At 43.6% G+C, this 13,496-nt stretch overlaps 1 protein-coding gene across 4 annotated transcripts in view; it reads right to left on the bottom strand.

Moving 5' to 3' along the window:
* LOC138958058 (zinc finger SWIM domain-containing protein 8-like) overlaps positions 1–13,473 on the bottom strand; it is a 45,610-nt gene extending 32,137 nt beyond the window's left edge. For 2 of the 4 annotated variants that reach the window (XM_070329109.1, XM_070329108.1), the window contains exons 1-7: positions 13,026–13,473; positions 7,507–7,660; positions 3,126–3,220; positions 2,615–2,799; positions 1,452–1,559; positions 908–989; positions 573–693 (exon numbers count right to left, since the gene is read on the bottom strand). In XM_070329109.1, the coding sequence (XP_070185210.1) occupies positions 573–693; positions 908–989; positions 1,452–1,559; positions 2,615–2,799; positions 3,126–3,220; positions 7,507–7,660; positions 13,026–13,203 (923 nt within the window). In that variant the 5' untranslated portion in view covers positions 13,204–13,473. Of the gene's footprint in view, positions 1–572; positions 694–907; positions 990–1,451; positions 1,560–2,001; positions 2,061–2,614; positions 2,800–3,125; positions 3,221–7,506; positions 7,661–13,025 lie in introns of those variants that run through there. The other 2 variants (XM_070329110.1, XM_070329111.1) reach the window with 2 other exon arrangements.
* Between the last annotated feature and the right edge of the window lie 23 nt (positions 13,474–13,496).

Genomic DNA, 13,496 nt, shown 5'->3' on the forward strand with positions numbered 1-13,496 from the left:
GCCTCTGACAAAAGACATGACCAGATAGAGACTCCAAGACAAGCAGATGATTGCCTCTGACAAAAGACATGAACAGATAGACTCCAAGACAAGCAGATGATTGCCTCTGACAAAAGACATGAACAGATAGAGACTTCAAGACAAGCAGATGATTGCCTCTGACAAAAGACATGACCAGATAGAGACTCCAAGACAAGCAGATGTTTGCCTCTGACAAAAGACATGACCAGATAGAGACTTCAAGACAAGCAGATGATTGCCTCTGACAAAAGACAGGAACAGATAGAGACTCCAAGACAAGCAGATGATTGCCTCTGACAAAAGACATGACCAGATAGAGACTCCAAGACAGATAAAAGTTGCCAACTACTCTTAATACGCACATTTTGCAACTGTTACATTTGTTTGCAGATCAGATAAAGCACTAAGGACACAAGACAGCACTGAGGGAGAGTTAAAAGGTATTCATCTCTTACCATCTAATGACATAAAAGGTATTGGATTAGGTGACTGAATCGCATCCTCCTATACACCAAAAGAAGAAAGCTGTCAAAAGATGAAGTCATCTTTACCTGAAAACAATGGGAGAGGGGACACAGAACTTGACTAGAGTTTTCTTGATGTTTTCGTGCAGTGTGGCTTCGTCCAGACACCAGGATGTCTGCTCATTGGCTGATGGACCGGCAGTGGGATCTGAAAAAAAGAAAACAACGTCGTGCACTACCAACGGTTCACTGCCTAATCATGCATCAGTTTTCTCAAATAACGCACAATGATTGGTCGATTACACACAAATCTAAAACAAAATCTGTCCGTTAAGAGCAAAGGTGAGGATAATTATTTTTCAAATTCCGGACCCAGAATTGTCCAAATTCGCAGCGAGAACTGCACAAATCTAATGGCTTACCTGGTGCACCACCCACAGTGTTCATGGCGGTCTCCTTACAGGACAGCAGTTCATCCAACAGGCGCTGCGCAGTCGGCAGAATCTGAAACACCAGTCTCCTCAATATGCTGCCTGCCATGTGGATATCACCAATCACGCAAACAACAATTCACACTCTCTTATGTCTCCTGCAGATAGTGATCCTGAATCTAACAGTTCTCAGTTAAGATCTCATTCAGAAGTACTTGTGACATCACAGCGTATTTAAGAAATAAATTTTTTATTGACAACAGTCAGCTTTATACACCTGTAAAGGCCAACCTGAAGCAATAGACACTCTCAGGGCATACTGTGTTTTGAGTCACCCAGTATCAAGTCCAGTCTTGACATGGTTAAGATATGGTGGTTAAAAATCGGAATGATACACAAGTAAACTCCTTTTGAAGATGTGGCCTGCTATACAAATTCACTGATGAAAATTGAAAAAGTGATCAGAAATAGATCTACATGTCAACAATGAATAATTACTTGGTGTATAACAATAAGTCTACTATTGAAATCTCACCTGCTGTGGTAGCTCACTGATGAGGTACTGGGCAAACTTCTGCAGCTGGTCTCGCTTGAGCTGTGACAGCGACTCTGACACTGGGGCCCTGAGAGTCACAGACATGCCCTGAAATATACGGTTCACACAGTTTAACAGATGAACAAAGCTCCCGGCAAGGTAATTAGCTGCAAAAGCCATTGCAGTATAGATGAGTTGAGATGTGCAGTACAGAGAGAAAGGGAAATTCACACAATCAGTTCTTCCTTCCGCCACTGGTACACGTGTTTACTGAGTCCAGGGACGTCTTTTGGCGCCGGCAGCTGGCAAAACGCCAACACTGATTTCAAACCACTGTAAACGTTTTATGATCATTTCATGTGAGTGTACTGCAGGGCCACGCCATCCCACAGGAAGAGGGTACTGAAGAGAGAGAGAAAAAGGGACATTCACCTGGTGTATGCAGAACTAACACAGGGCCACGATGTGACAGCACCAGGAGGCGCTGCAATAACAGGGGGGGGGGGGGGGGGGGGGGGGTGGAGAGAGAGAGAGAAAAAGGGACATTCACCTGGTGTATGCGGAACAGACACAGGGCCACGATGTGACAGCACCAGGAGGCGCTAAAATAACAGGGGGGGGGGGGGGGGGGGAGGGGGGAGAGAGAGAGAGAGAGAGAGAGAGAGAGAGAGAGAGAGAGAGAGAGAAAAAGGGACATTTACCTGGTGTATATAGAACAGATACATGGCCACGATGTGACAGCACCACGAGGCAGAACAGTTGCAGGAAGGGGGGGGGGGGGAGAGAGAGAGAAAGGGACATTCACCTGGTGTATGCAGAACAGACACAGGGCCACGATGTGACAGCACCAGGAGGCGCTACAGTTGCAGGAAGGGGGGGGGGGGGGGGAGGGAGAAAGAAACAGACATTCACCTGGTGTATACGGAACAGACACAGGGCCACGATGTGACAGCACCAGGAGGCGCTACAGTTGCGCAGGAAGGGGGGGGGGGGGGGGAGGGAGAAAGCTACAGTTGCAGGAGGGGGGGGGGGGGGGGAGAGAAAGAAACAGACATTCACCTGGTGTATACGGAACAGACACAGGGCCACGATGTGACAGCACCAGGAGGCGCTACAGTTGCAGGAAGGGGGGGGGGGGGGGGGAGGGAGAAATGGACATTTACCTGGTGTATGCGGAACAGACACAGGGCCACGATGTGACAGCACCAGGAGGCGCTACAGTTGCAGGAACAGGAGCATGAGGAGATGCGGCGGCGGTCAAACACCACAGCAACATTGTAGTTCCCCTTGCCCTGACCCCCCTGGTTGAAGTTCTGCGGCGCGTTCACTGTCGCACTTAGGTGAAACCCTGAGACACAGGCAACAGACGTTTTGCTCCAAACAAATCTGACACATACACAAGAACAGTCCCAAAAATCCACATATTTTTGTTCGCACAAATTTGACACAAATGCTTAAGCACACACTTTCAGATTAACTAGCCAGTAATTCATACAGGAAGTCCATGTTTATTCCTCACTTTCTAGATCACATTATCCGTTAGTCTTTGTGATTTGGGCTTTTTTAAATCATAGTGGATCAGGTGGTCTTTAATGCAATGAGAACTTGTAATCTCTGTTTCCATAATTCAAGCGCAATATCTACTTTCACATACAGGCAAGACATTAGTCTCACCTATCTGTAGAGCGTCTTTAACCGCCCTGGCTTTGTACAGGTGATCTCCCTTGGTGAACTCGTCTGCGCTGCCATTGGCCAGACACGAGTAGAGTCTGAAACAATAGAAAACAACATTTCTGAAACAATAGAAAACAACATTTCTGAAACAATACAAAACAACATTTCTGAAACAATAGAAAACAACATTTCTGAAACAATACAAAACAACATTTCTGAAACAATACTGAAACAATAGAAAACAACATTTCTGAAACAATAGAAAACAACATTTCTGAAACAATAGAAAACAACATTTCTGAAACAATACAAAATAACATTTCTTCATCTCTGAGATGAACACATTACAAATTGTTCCAACCAAGTACTTGATAAGCCTGTGACATGGACCCATGCATGTTGATCTAGTCTTCAGTCCACTGTACAGTAACTCACTTGACTCATCAAGGGATGTTTTTACTAACAGTCCACTGTACAGTAACTCACTCTGACTCATCAAGGGATGTTTTTACTAACAGTCCACTGTACAGTAACTCACTCTGACTCATCAAGGGATGTTTTTACTAACAGTCCACTGTACAGTAACTCACTCTGACTCATCAAGGGATGTTTTTACTAACGTCAGGGTTTTTGTTTCACAAAATTTGCCAATACCGCAACAAAGTTTCAAAAGATGTTTAGGTGTTTTGCCGACATCCCTGCTTTCAGTTAAACAAATTACATGGTATTCCTGTGAATGAACACAGACACACTGAACTTGTTAATCAATTTGTATTCTTGTTACCCAGCTGCAGCCAATAATTATGAATATCAATTGTTGAAAATGGTCTCCAAAGGGGCATATAATGTGGAAAATGGTATCCAAAGGGGCATATATAATGTGGAAAATGGTCTCCAAAGGGGCATATAATGTGGAAAATGGTCTCCAAAGGGGCATATAATGTGGAAAATGGTATCCAAAGGGGCATATATAATGTGGAAAATGGTCTCCAAAGGGGCATATAATATGGAAAATGGTCTCCAAAGGGGCATATAATGTGGAAAATGGTCTCCAAAGGGGCATATAATGTGGAAAATGGTCTCCAAAGGGGCATATAATGTGGAAAATGGTCTCCAAAGGGGCATATGTGGAAAATCATCCTTACTCTTCATTTCCTTATCCTTCCTACAGACATTAACATCTCTGAGTCTTGAGAATCATGCTGAATGTTTAGACATCTTGAATTCTACCACACTTTCCAGTCCATAACAAGTTGGTTGTTGTTGTTTCTGGTCTCAAGACAAAGGAGTCATATGAGACCGATTCAGCATAGAGCTTATTCTCTGTTTTCTACTCTGCCAACTCTTTAAAAACTTTAACTGTTCCATAAGAAAGTTACGGATTCAGCACAAGAAACCAGAAATGGAATGATGTAAGAGTACATCTGACGAGATTCCCCTGGTTTTGTTTTGCTGAAACTTAATCATTGTCATGAGAGCTGCTCACAAAAGACTGAGTGAAGCCTCTTCATATAAGGATCATCATCAACTCTTCAGTCCTGTTCAATGATTAAAGTGAACAGAGTAAAATGTGAGTAACCAAAACACTGTTTCAGTGAAACGCTCTTTAACCCTTTCGCTGCCAATCAAAACTTGCGTATGTGCATTCCTGACTGCCAGGGAATATTGGAGTTCGGGGTGTAATAATTCACAAAAAATTCTAGCTCCAAACTGGCAGTAGGTAGGTAAGTAAAACTAATGTTATTTTTAAGGGAAATTGAACCAAGAATCTGTTTTTAGTGTCTAATCATGGAAATAATAATTAGTTTGGCTTATAATGATGTTTAAATATGAACTTTTGAAAAATCAGTCCGGCGCATCTTCCGGTGCCTGTGGATCAAACACAGGTGGCTGTTTTGCTTGCTCCAAGAAAGGATTATAATCACTATCATCTACCTGTTTCCAACGAATCGTCTGAAAGAAGATCTCCCCCTTCCCCTGTCAGTATCCATAATCATTTGCACCGCCTGTAGCGTCAGTCCGGCTTTGTTTTTCCCTACTAGGGCCCGGTCGACTGTCACCGTTAGCCATTTTGACGAGTCGAGATTTCTCTCCCCTACCCTGTCGCCAAAGCCAAAAATAGCCTTCAGACGCAAAACCGCGTCACCATTTATGTTTATTCATGAGAATGAGGTATCCTACCAAGCCATTGGCTGCTATTTGTGTGTCAGCAGTAACGTAGCATTTCTGGAAAATCCCGGAACGGAGAAGACGGGTTTACCCGTCCTAAGGCGCTGCGGCTGCACAAGCGCATGACGGGTATACCCGTCCTAAGGCAGTCAAGTGGTTAAGAAAAGTTCAACCTGGTTTAACCTTGATATGATATAAGGGATGCCACCAATGAACAGAGTTTAAAAACAGATCAAAAGTACCAACAACATCTGACATTTTATGATTTACCACACATGATTCATGTGACTCAGACTTCATAAAATAAATAAATCGATACTGCTACTGGAATGAAAAAAATGTAGACCTCAAAAACAGAAAACTACAGCCTTGAAGTTCTGTCTCCAAACAGAGTAGCGTATCACTATCAACCAATCAATAATAGTATGGTTTGAAGCAGTATAGTTAAATGTCACTGCTGGTTAATTCTAACCTTTGGTTCAGACTGGGAGAAGAACAACAACTGAATAAGCAAAAGTTGGTAGAGTACAATACAGACTTTCACCTGTCAGTTTTTCTCTAATTCTGGACCTTGACATTTCATTCATTATTGAAGAAATGTAGCTCACAAAGACACACAACTTTCACTTTCATTTTGCAAATAAGACCTTTCTTTCTTTCTTTATTTGGTGTTTAACGTCGTTTTCAACCGTTAAAGGTTATATCGCGACAGCAAATAAGACCACTGTCTGCTGCTGATTCCATAATACAGGGTGACCCAAATTTGGAAACTTTTTCTGAATATGCTAAAAAGTCATGCCATTTGACCTTCAACATTGCCACTTCGTTGACGTGTCATACAGAAGCTGAAGTTAATGTAAACCAAAAATGAAGTAATTCGGTCGACAGATGTAGAAATAATTAGCATTTTTGTGGCTTGTCTTTTTTGGGGGTCACACAGTATTTGTAAATCTAAGCGTCTGTTTTGGTTGTACCGCAGATAAACAGCTACGCTTTGCAAACAGCATGAAATACACAACTTCTCCCATAAATAAAAAGCGAAGTGTTGCTTGTACCTCAGACACACAGTTACGCTTTGCAAACAGCATTAAATACACAACTTCTCCCATAAATAAAAAGCGAAGTGTTGCTTGTACCTCAGACACACAGTTACGCTTTGCAAACAGCATTAAATACACAACTTCTCCCATAAATAAAAAGCGAAGTGTTGCTTGTACCTCAGACACACAGCTACGCTTTGCAAACAGCATTAAATACACAACTTCTCCCATAAATAAAAAGCGAAGTGTTGGTTGTACCGCAGACAAACAGCTACGCTTTGCAAACAGCATGAAATACACAACTTCTCCCATAAATAAAAAGCGAAGTGTTGCTTGTACCTCAGACACACAGCTACGCTTTGCAAACAGCATTAAATACACAACTTCTCCCAAAAATAGAAAGTGAAGTGTTGTTCACATAGCTGACTTTCAACCCATTTTGGTTATCTGAAAGTAGTTTAGAAGTTGACAGGAAAAAATGGAGAAGTCTGACACATGAACAGTTAACTGCTGTTCAACTGACTCTCACCCAAATAGAAAACACAACTGAGCACTATCCTGCTTTCTCCACCATTTTGAGGACTTACCCCAAGCGCCCACCAGCTGAAGGCTCTATTTAGCTGACGGTGTGAACGCTCACAATTGGCTTGCTTTGTTATGCCTCTCATGTTTAGACAAGAGAAGTGTGATGAAAGCACTGAAGTTGTTAACACAGCCACAACAAATCACAGCAATCTTGTACTTATTACAGTGACAAAAAATTGTTCAGATGTCTGCTGAAAGTCTGTTAGACATCAGTCATGCCAACAGCACTTTAGCCATCACAAGGACTCTATGCATGTTTCCATTGGACATCAGGCTGAAATACAACTAGAGCTCCAAAATATTTTAATGCAAAAACCGTTATAAGGACATCTATCAAAAAAAGAGTGTCAAGTTCATTTGGTATTAAAAAAAATAACATTCATAAAATGAGGATGGAAATTGGAAGTCACTTGTTCATTTGAATGCTTGTTAACGTTAATGTCATTCTCTCGTGTGCCACTGCCAGGAGATTGGTTTTGCATAACTTTCACTCACTCTTGCTGCACATGCCATATGAAGCACTGACATCCTTTTGTTTACCAAATAAGATAAATTTATAAACGATAAAACTGATAAAAAACACTCACCTGATATCTTCCTCATTCTCGGGAAAGCTCCAAAAAGCAATTCGCAGCTGAAGTTGTTCAGGGATGGGTTGGGCGAAGCGCTCGACTTCCTCAAAGGGGATGTAGCACGCTACCGCCTGTGCCGACAGCTCCACCAGGGGAAGGACTCGGCTTCCTGAAAGACACAAGCACACAATGGTTGAGTACAATACATTGATAATCTGCACTTAAACTTAGAGATCAACGTCTGCTGATAAGCGAGCTCGCCAGATACCGCTCTGCTTACTCGTGTCTGGACCACATTCATGCTTTTGTGTTGGCAACGCTGTACTGTGGTACTGTGGTAACCCCCTTTTGTGTTGGCGACGCTGTACTGTGGTAATAAATAATAATAATAAAGATAGCTTATATAGCGCCGCTTCACAAATTTAACTATGCTCTTAGCGCTGTACATCGAGATATAACAATTTCAATAATATAAATACAAAGATGATATTATCATAATACACATTTACAAATATCACTCACGTGCATACATCCTCGTGCACACCACGCGCATACACACTCCCACTCATTAGCAAGTGCTTCCATCCCCCTGCCACTGAGATGTTCATATACCCCCCTGGACAAGCTCACACCATTTCCGTCTCCTCTCTAGACTGTACATACACTCAGCAAGAAAAACAAAGACTAAATGCATATTTCATACACAACCCTATGGCTCAATCAAAGCTGAAGCAACTATACAAAAAAGACACATTCAAACAACGAATCTAACTTCACCTCTAACAGTCTATAAAGATGGCAAGGACAATTTACAAGGATTCGCGAAAAAGGTGCGTTTTAAGGGAACTGCGGAAAGAGTCCTTAGAAGCAGAATGGCGAACGGAGGAAGGGAGAGAATTCCAGACAATGGCAGCCGCAGAAGCAAACGAGCGATCTCCAAAAGAAGGCAAGCTTCGCTCGAGAGTTTCCAGTTTGCGACTGTCAGCGCGTGAGCGGAGGTTGTAGTCAGAGGGATTGTCATATGTGACGCGCAGTTCCTTGAGGTATTTAGGGCCATCTTCAAATTTGGCAGAGAAACAGATACAAGCAAGCTTGTATCTGATGCGAGCGGACACAGGAAGCCAATGAAGGGAACGAAGAAGTGGTGTGACCTGGTACTGTGGAAACCCCCTTTTGTGTTGGCAGCGCTGTACTGTGGTACTGTGGTAACCCCCTTTTGTGTTGGTTTAAACAAAACTTTATTCAATTTTAATCATGACAAGAACAATGCATGGATGATTACATACTCAAGCATATAATGCTTATTTTAAGCAATCATAGTAATTACAAAACAAAGGTTAGCATGATGGCGGAATAAGTACATTTGCTCATTTCAGGAAACGAAAAGCAAAACATAAGACAAAACAGATACACAAACAAGCAGAAAATGGGAAGGGGTTGGTGATACAGGAGGTGGGGAAAGGGCAGCTAGCTAGTAGCTAGCTTAAGGGAAAAAGAAGAAGAAGAAGAAGACTTGGAGCGCCAATATTTGAGGGGATTTTTTCAATTGTAATAAGTGCACATAAGACACTCGCACAAAGTTAATGTTTTGTGTTGGCAACGCTGTACTGTGGTACTGTGATAACCCCCTTTTGTGTTGGCAACGCTGTACTGTGGTAACCCCCTTTTGTGTTGGCAACGCTGTACTGTGGTACTGTGATAACCCCCTTTTGTGTTGGCAACGCTGTACTGTGGTAACCCCCTTTTGTGTTGGCAACGCTGTACTGTGGTACTGTGGTAACCCCCTTTTGTGTTGGCAACGCTGTACTGTGGTACTGTGGTAACCCCCTTTTGTGTTGGCAACGCTGTACAGACGGGCGCTGTGGCGTGGTGGTAAGACGTCGGTCTACTAATCGGGAGGTCGTGAGTTCGAATCCCGGTCGCTGCCGCCTGGTGGGTTAAGAGTGGAGATTTTTTCCGATCTCCCAGGTCAACTTATGTGCAGACCTGCTAGTGACTTAACCCCCTTCGTGTGTACATGCAAGCACAAGACCAAGTGCGCACGGAAAAGATCCTGTAATCCATGTCAGAGTTCGGTGGGTTATAGAAACACGAAAATACCCAGCATGCCTCCCCCGAAATCGGCGTATGCTGCCTGAATGGCGGGGTAAAAACGGTCATACACGTAAAAATCCACTCGTGCAAAAAACATGAGTGAACATGGGAGTCTCAGCCCATGAACAAAGAAGAAGAAGCAACGCTGTACTGTGGTACTGTGGTAACCCCCTTTTGTGTTGGCAACGCTGTACTGTGGTAATCCCCTTTTGTGTTGGCAACGCTGTACTGTGGTAACCCCCTTTTGTGTTGGCAACGCTGTACAGTGGTAATCCCCTTTTGTGTTGGCAACGCTGTACTGTGGTAACCCCCTTTTGTGTTGGCAACGCTGTACAGTGGTAATCCCCTTTTGTGATGGCAACGCTGTACTGTGGTAACCCCCTTTTGTGATGGCAACGCTGTACTGTGGTAACCCCCTTTTGTGATGGCGACGCTGTACTGTGGTAACCCCCTTTTGTGTTGGCAACGCTGTACTGTGGTAATCCCCTTTTGTGATGGCAACGCTGTACTGTGGTAACCCCCTTTTGTGTTGGTGACGCTGTACTGTGGAAACCCCCTTTTGTGATGGCGACGCTGTACTGTGGTAACCCCCTTTTGTGATGGCGACGCTGTACTGTGGTAACCCCCTTTTGTGATGGCAACGCTGTACTGTGGTAACCCCCTTTTGTGATGGCGACGCTGTACTGTGGTAACCCCCTTTTGTGATGGCGACGCTGTACTGTGGTAACCCCCTTTTGTGTTGGCGACGCTGTACTGTGGAAACCCCCTTTTGTGATGGCGACGCTGTACTGTGGTAACCCCCTTTTGTGATGGCGACGCTGTACTGTGGTAACCCCCTTTTGTGATGGCGACGCTGTACTGTGGAAACCCCCTTTTGTGATGGCGACGCTGTACTGTGGTAACCCCCTTTTATGATGGCAACGCTGTACTGTGGTAACCCCCTTTTATGATGGCAACGCTGTACTGAGGTAACCCCCTTTTGTGAAGGCAACGCTGTACTGCGGTAACCCCCTTTTGTGATGGCAACGCTGTACTGTGGTAACCCCCTTTCAAGACCTTGCCTTTTCAGATGTTCTGTTAATAAACTCTGTACATTTATTTCCATTTACAGACTCTCACCTTTTTAAAGACCTCATTTTCTGTGTGAAGGTCTTGAAAGGGGGGTTCTACTGTTTGGCAGGTGGCCTTCTACTGTATGGCAGGTGGCCTTCTGGGCCTTCTACTGTATGGCAGGTGGCCTTCTACTGTATGGCAGGTGGCCTTCTACTGTATGGCAGGTGGCCTTCTACTGCATGGCAGGTGGCCTTCAACTGTTTGGCAGGTGGCCTTCTACTGTCAGTGTCAAAAGGTTAGATGCCCTGGGCAACAAATAGGCGGTTTACAGCCACCTCCCTCCCTATGCTTACCCATTGTTTTGGTGTAAATAAATGTTTCACAGTTGATCTGACCAGGCTTAGTTTTACATCATGGGCTAAGATTAAAAGTTTAACCCCCCTACTTGGACACATGCGTATGCCAAGATCTGCACCCTGACTCAGTGACTGCATTCTGTGCAGGGTGAACAACAAAGATGTTATTTTTATCTTGGAAGCTAAACAAATATGACACTGTAAATTAATTCACCCAAAAGTGTGTAGACTGATCATTGAGAGTTAGTCACTGCAAGAAAGTGTTGTATCTTGTTGGTGCCTCCCCCCCAAGATTACTGTTAGTGTTACTGGCTTTAAGTCAAACACAAGAAGAGCAAACGCTCGATCGAGTCACTTTCGCAGTTCTGAATATTATATGAGGCATCAGATGGACAGGAAGAAATTGCTATTCACAACACAATACAGATGTAAATAATTTGATGTAAAGAATAATCCTATAAAGTTTGAATCAAATCCGAAGAATAGTTTCAGAGATATGATATTTCAATTTTTTTCCTTCAAGACATACCTGTGACCTTGAAAAAGGTCAAAGGTCACCAAAGCAGACGTCAAAGTGTAGAGGTCACTGGGAGTCACGTTCACATAAAATTTGAGCCCGGTCACTTTTATAGTTTCCGAGAAAAGCCCAACGTTAAGTTGTGTGTTGCCGAACAGAAAAGGCTAGTTATCTCCCTTGTTTTTCTGATAACGTTCGTAAAAGGCTACAGATGTAAATACTTTGATGTAAAGAATAATCCTACAAAGTTTCAATCACATCCGATGAACTTTGTCAAAGATATAAAATGTCTAATTTTTCCTTTGACGCTGACCTGTGACCTTGAAAAAGGTCAAAGGTCAACGAAACCATCGTTAAAGTGTAGAGGTCATTGGAGGTCACGACTAAACAAAATATGAGCCGGATCGCTTTGATAGTTTCCGAGAAAAGTCCAACGTTAAGGTGGTGTCTACGGACGGCCGGCTGGCCGGCCGGACGGCCGGCCGGACAGACTAACACTGACCGATTACATAGAGTCACTTTTTCTCAAGTGACTCAAAAAATGTATTTGGTATTAACTAACTGCATTCAGGTCCAGAGGCTGATATTGTGATAAGATTATTGGATGACTATAGCGGCTCACTGACACTTTGACAGATAACAGTACAGAGTGAAAAGAGATAATCTGGGACCTTCATCCTGGCTTCAAATCCACACTCAACAGTTTCCACACTCAACAGTTTCTTTTCTTGAGAGGCCTGCGCCCCCCTCCCCTGTTTGTATTGGACAAGAAGAGTACACCAGGCGGGGTTCAGCTAGGTCAGGGGTTCAGCTAGGTCACCGCCCTCATACTCACTGGGCTCTCTGCATCTCCTGACCCCAATCACCCCCCCCCCCCCCCCCCCACTCAACACCACAGCAGTTTACATGGCCCTGCTGATTGTTGCATTGTTCTGAGCAGAAATCTATTTTTAGCTCCTTGACCTAATTTTATGGCCCAGCACCCACTGGCTGTTCCTTTGCTGTGGGCTTTTTTCTGGGGCTTCTGACAGTTGTGCTCAGGCTGCCCCTTAAAACTCTGATCCATTCACACAGGCTTACTGACAACCCAAAAGAAGCAGCATCTGATTATTTTAAAACTACACATTTTACCTGACACATTTTTTTCACCCTGATTAGCAGCTGGGGAAATAATCTCAATGAATCTGAATGTGTTCAATTTCCCTTTGGCAAGACCTACCAGAGAAAAGTGGAGGAAACCCTGTCAGATAATCTATACTGCTTTCAAGCTGAAGCTGACTTGAGCAGAAGAAGTGCTGAGCGAATAAACGGAGTATTGACACATGTATGTCATTGTCAATGTTATCAGGAGTTGGATCAATAATACCCCCCCCCCCTCCTCTTCTCACCTTGATGGCCGGTGAGCTTTAACGATGACAGGTTTCTTAGAACCTGTAATAAACTGTATAGCCAGTGTGAAATTAAATGAAGCCTATGGGACATAAATAGCTATGGAAACAAAGGTATCTACTTACCAGAGGCCTGCAAACCCTGCATAAGAGCTTGCCCTCCATTTTGTCTTTTCCAACCTCGCCAGTTGTTGCACAGTTCGGGCTCGCTACCCCAAGAACAGAGCGAGTCTTCCTCGAATCTATCACTATCTTCGAAAGAAAACCTATCTCCCTCATATTCCCATTCAAACATCAAGTCCATGATGTTTGGAGGGACGAGCGAGATCCAACAAGGCCAGACTCGCCACTTTTTTCGCTTTCGGTCGACTTTTCGTCGAGCAGACTGCTCGCCACTCACAAATTTTGAGTGGCAGAAAACGATATATTTTCCATTTTCAAACAATATTTTACGGCCAGAAATTGAACTACACTCCCTAAATAAGCAATTTTCTATGTGATCCGAACACTCTACTTCAAAACAAGCGTGAATTTATGATGTGTTTGACGTTCAATTGTTCTCTTTGACTGTACAATAACATAAATTCGGGAGTGTCC

The sequence above is a fragment of the Littorina saxatilis genome, linkage group LG2 (genome assembly GCF_037325665.1).
Source record: "Littorina saxatilis isolate snail1 linkage group LG2, US_GU_Lsax_2.0, whole genome shotgun sequence".
Classification (NCBI taxonomy): Eukaryota; Metazoa; Mollusca; class Gastropoda; order Littorinimorpha; family Littorinidae; genus Littorina; species Littorina saxatilis.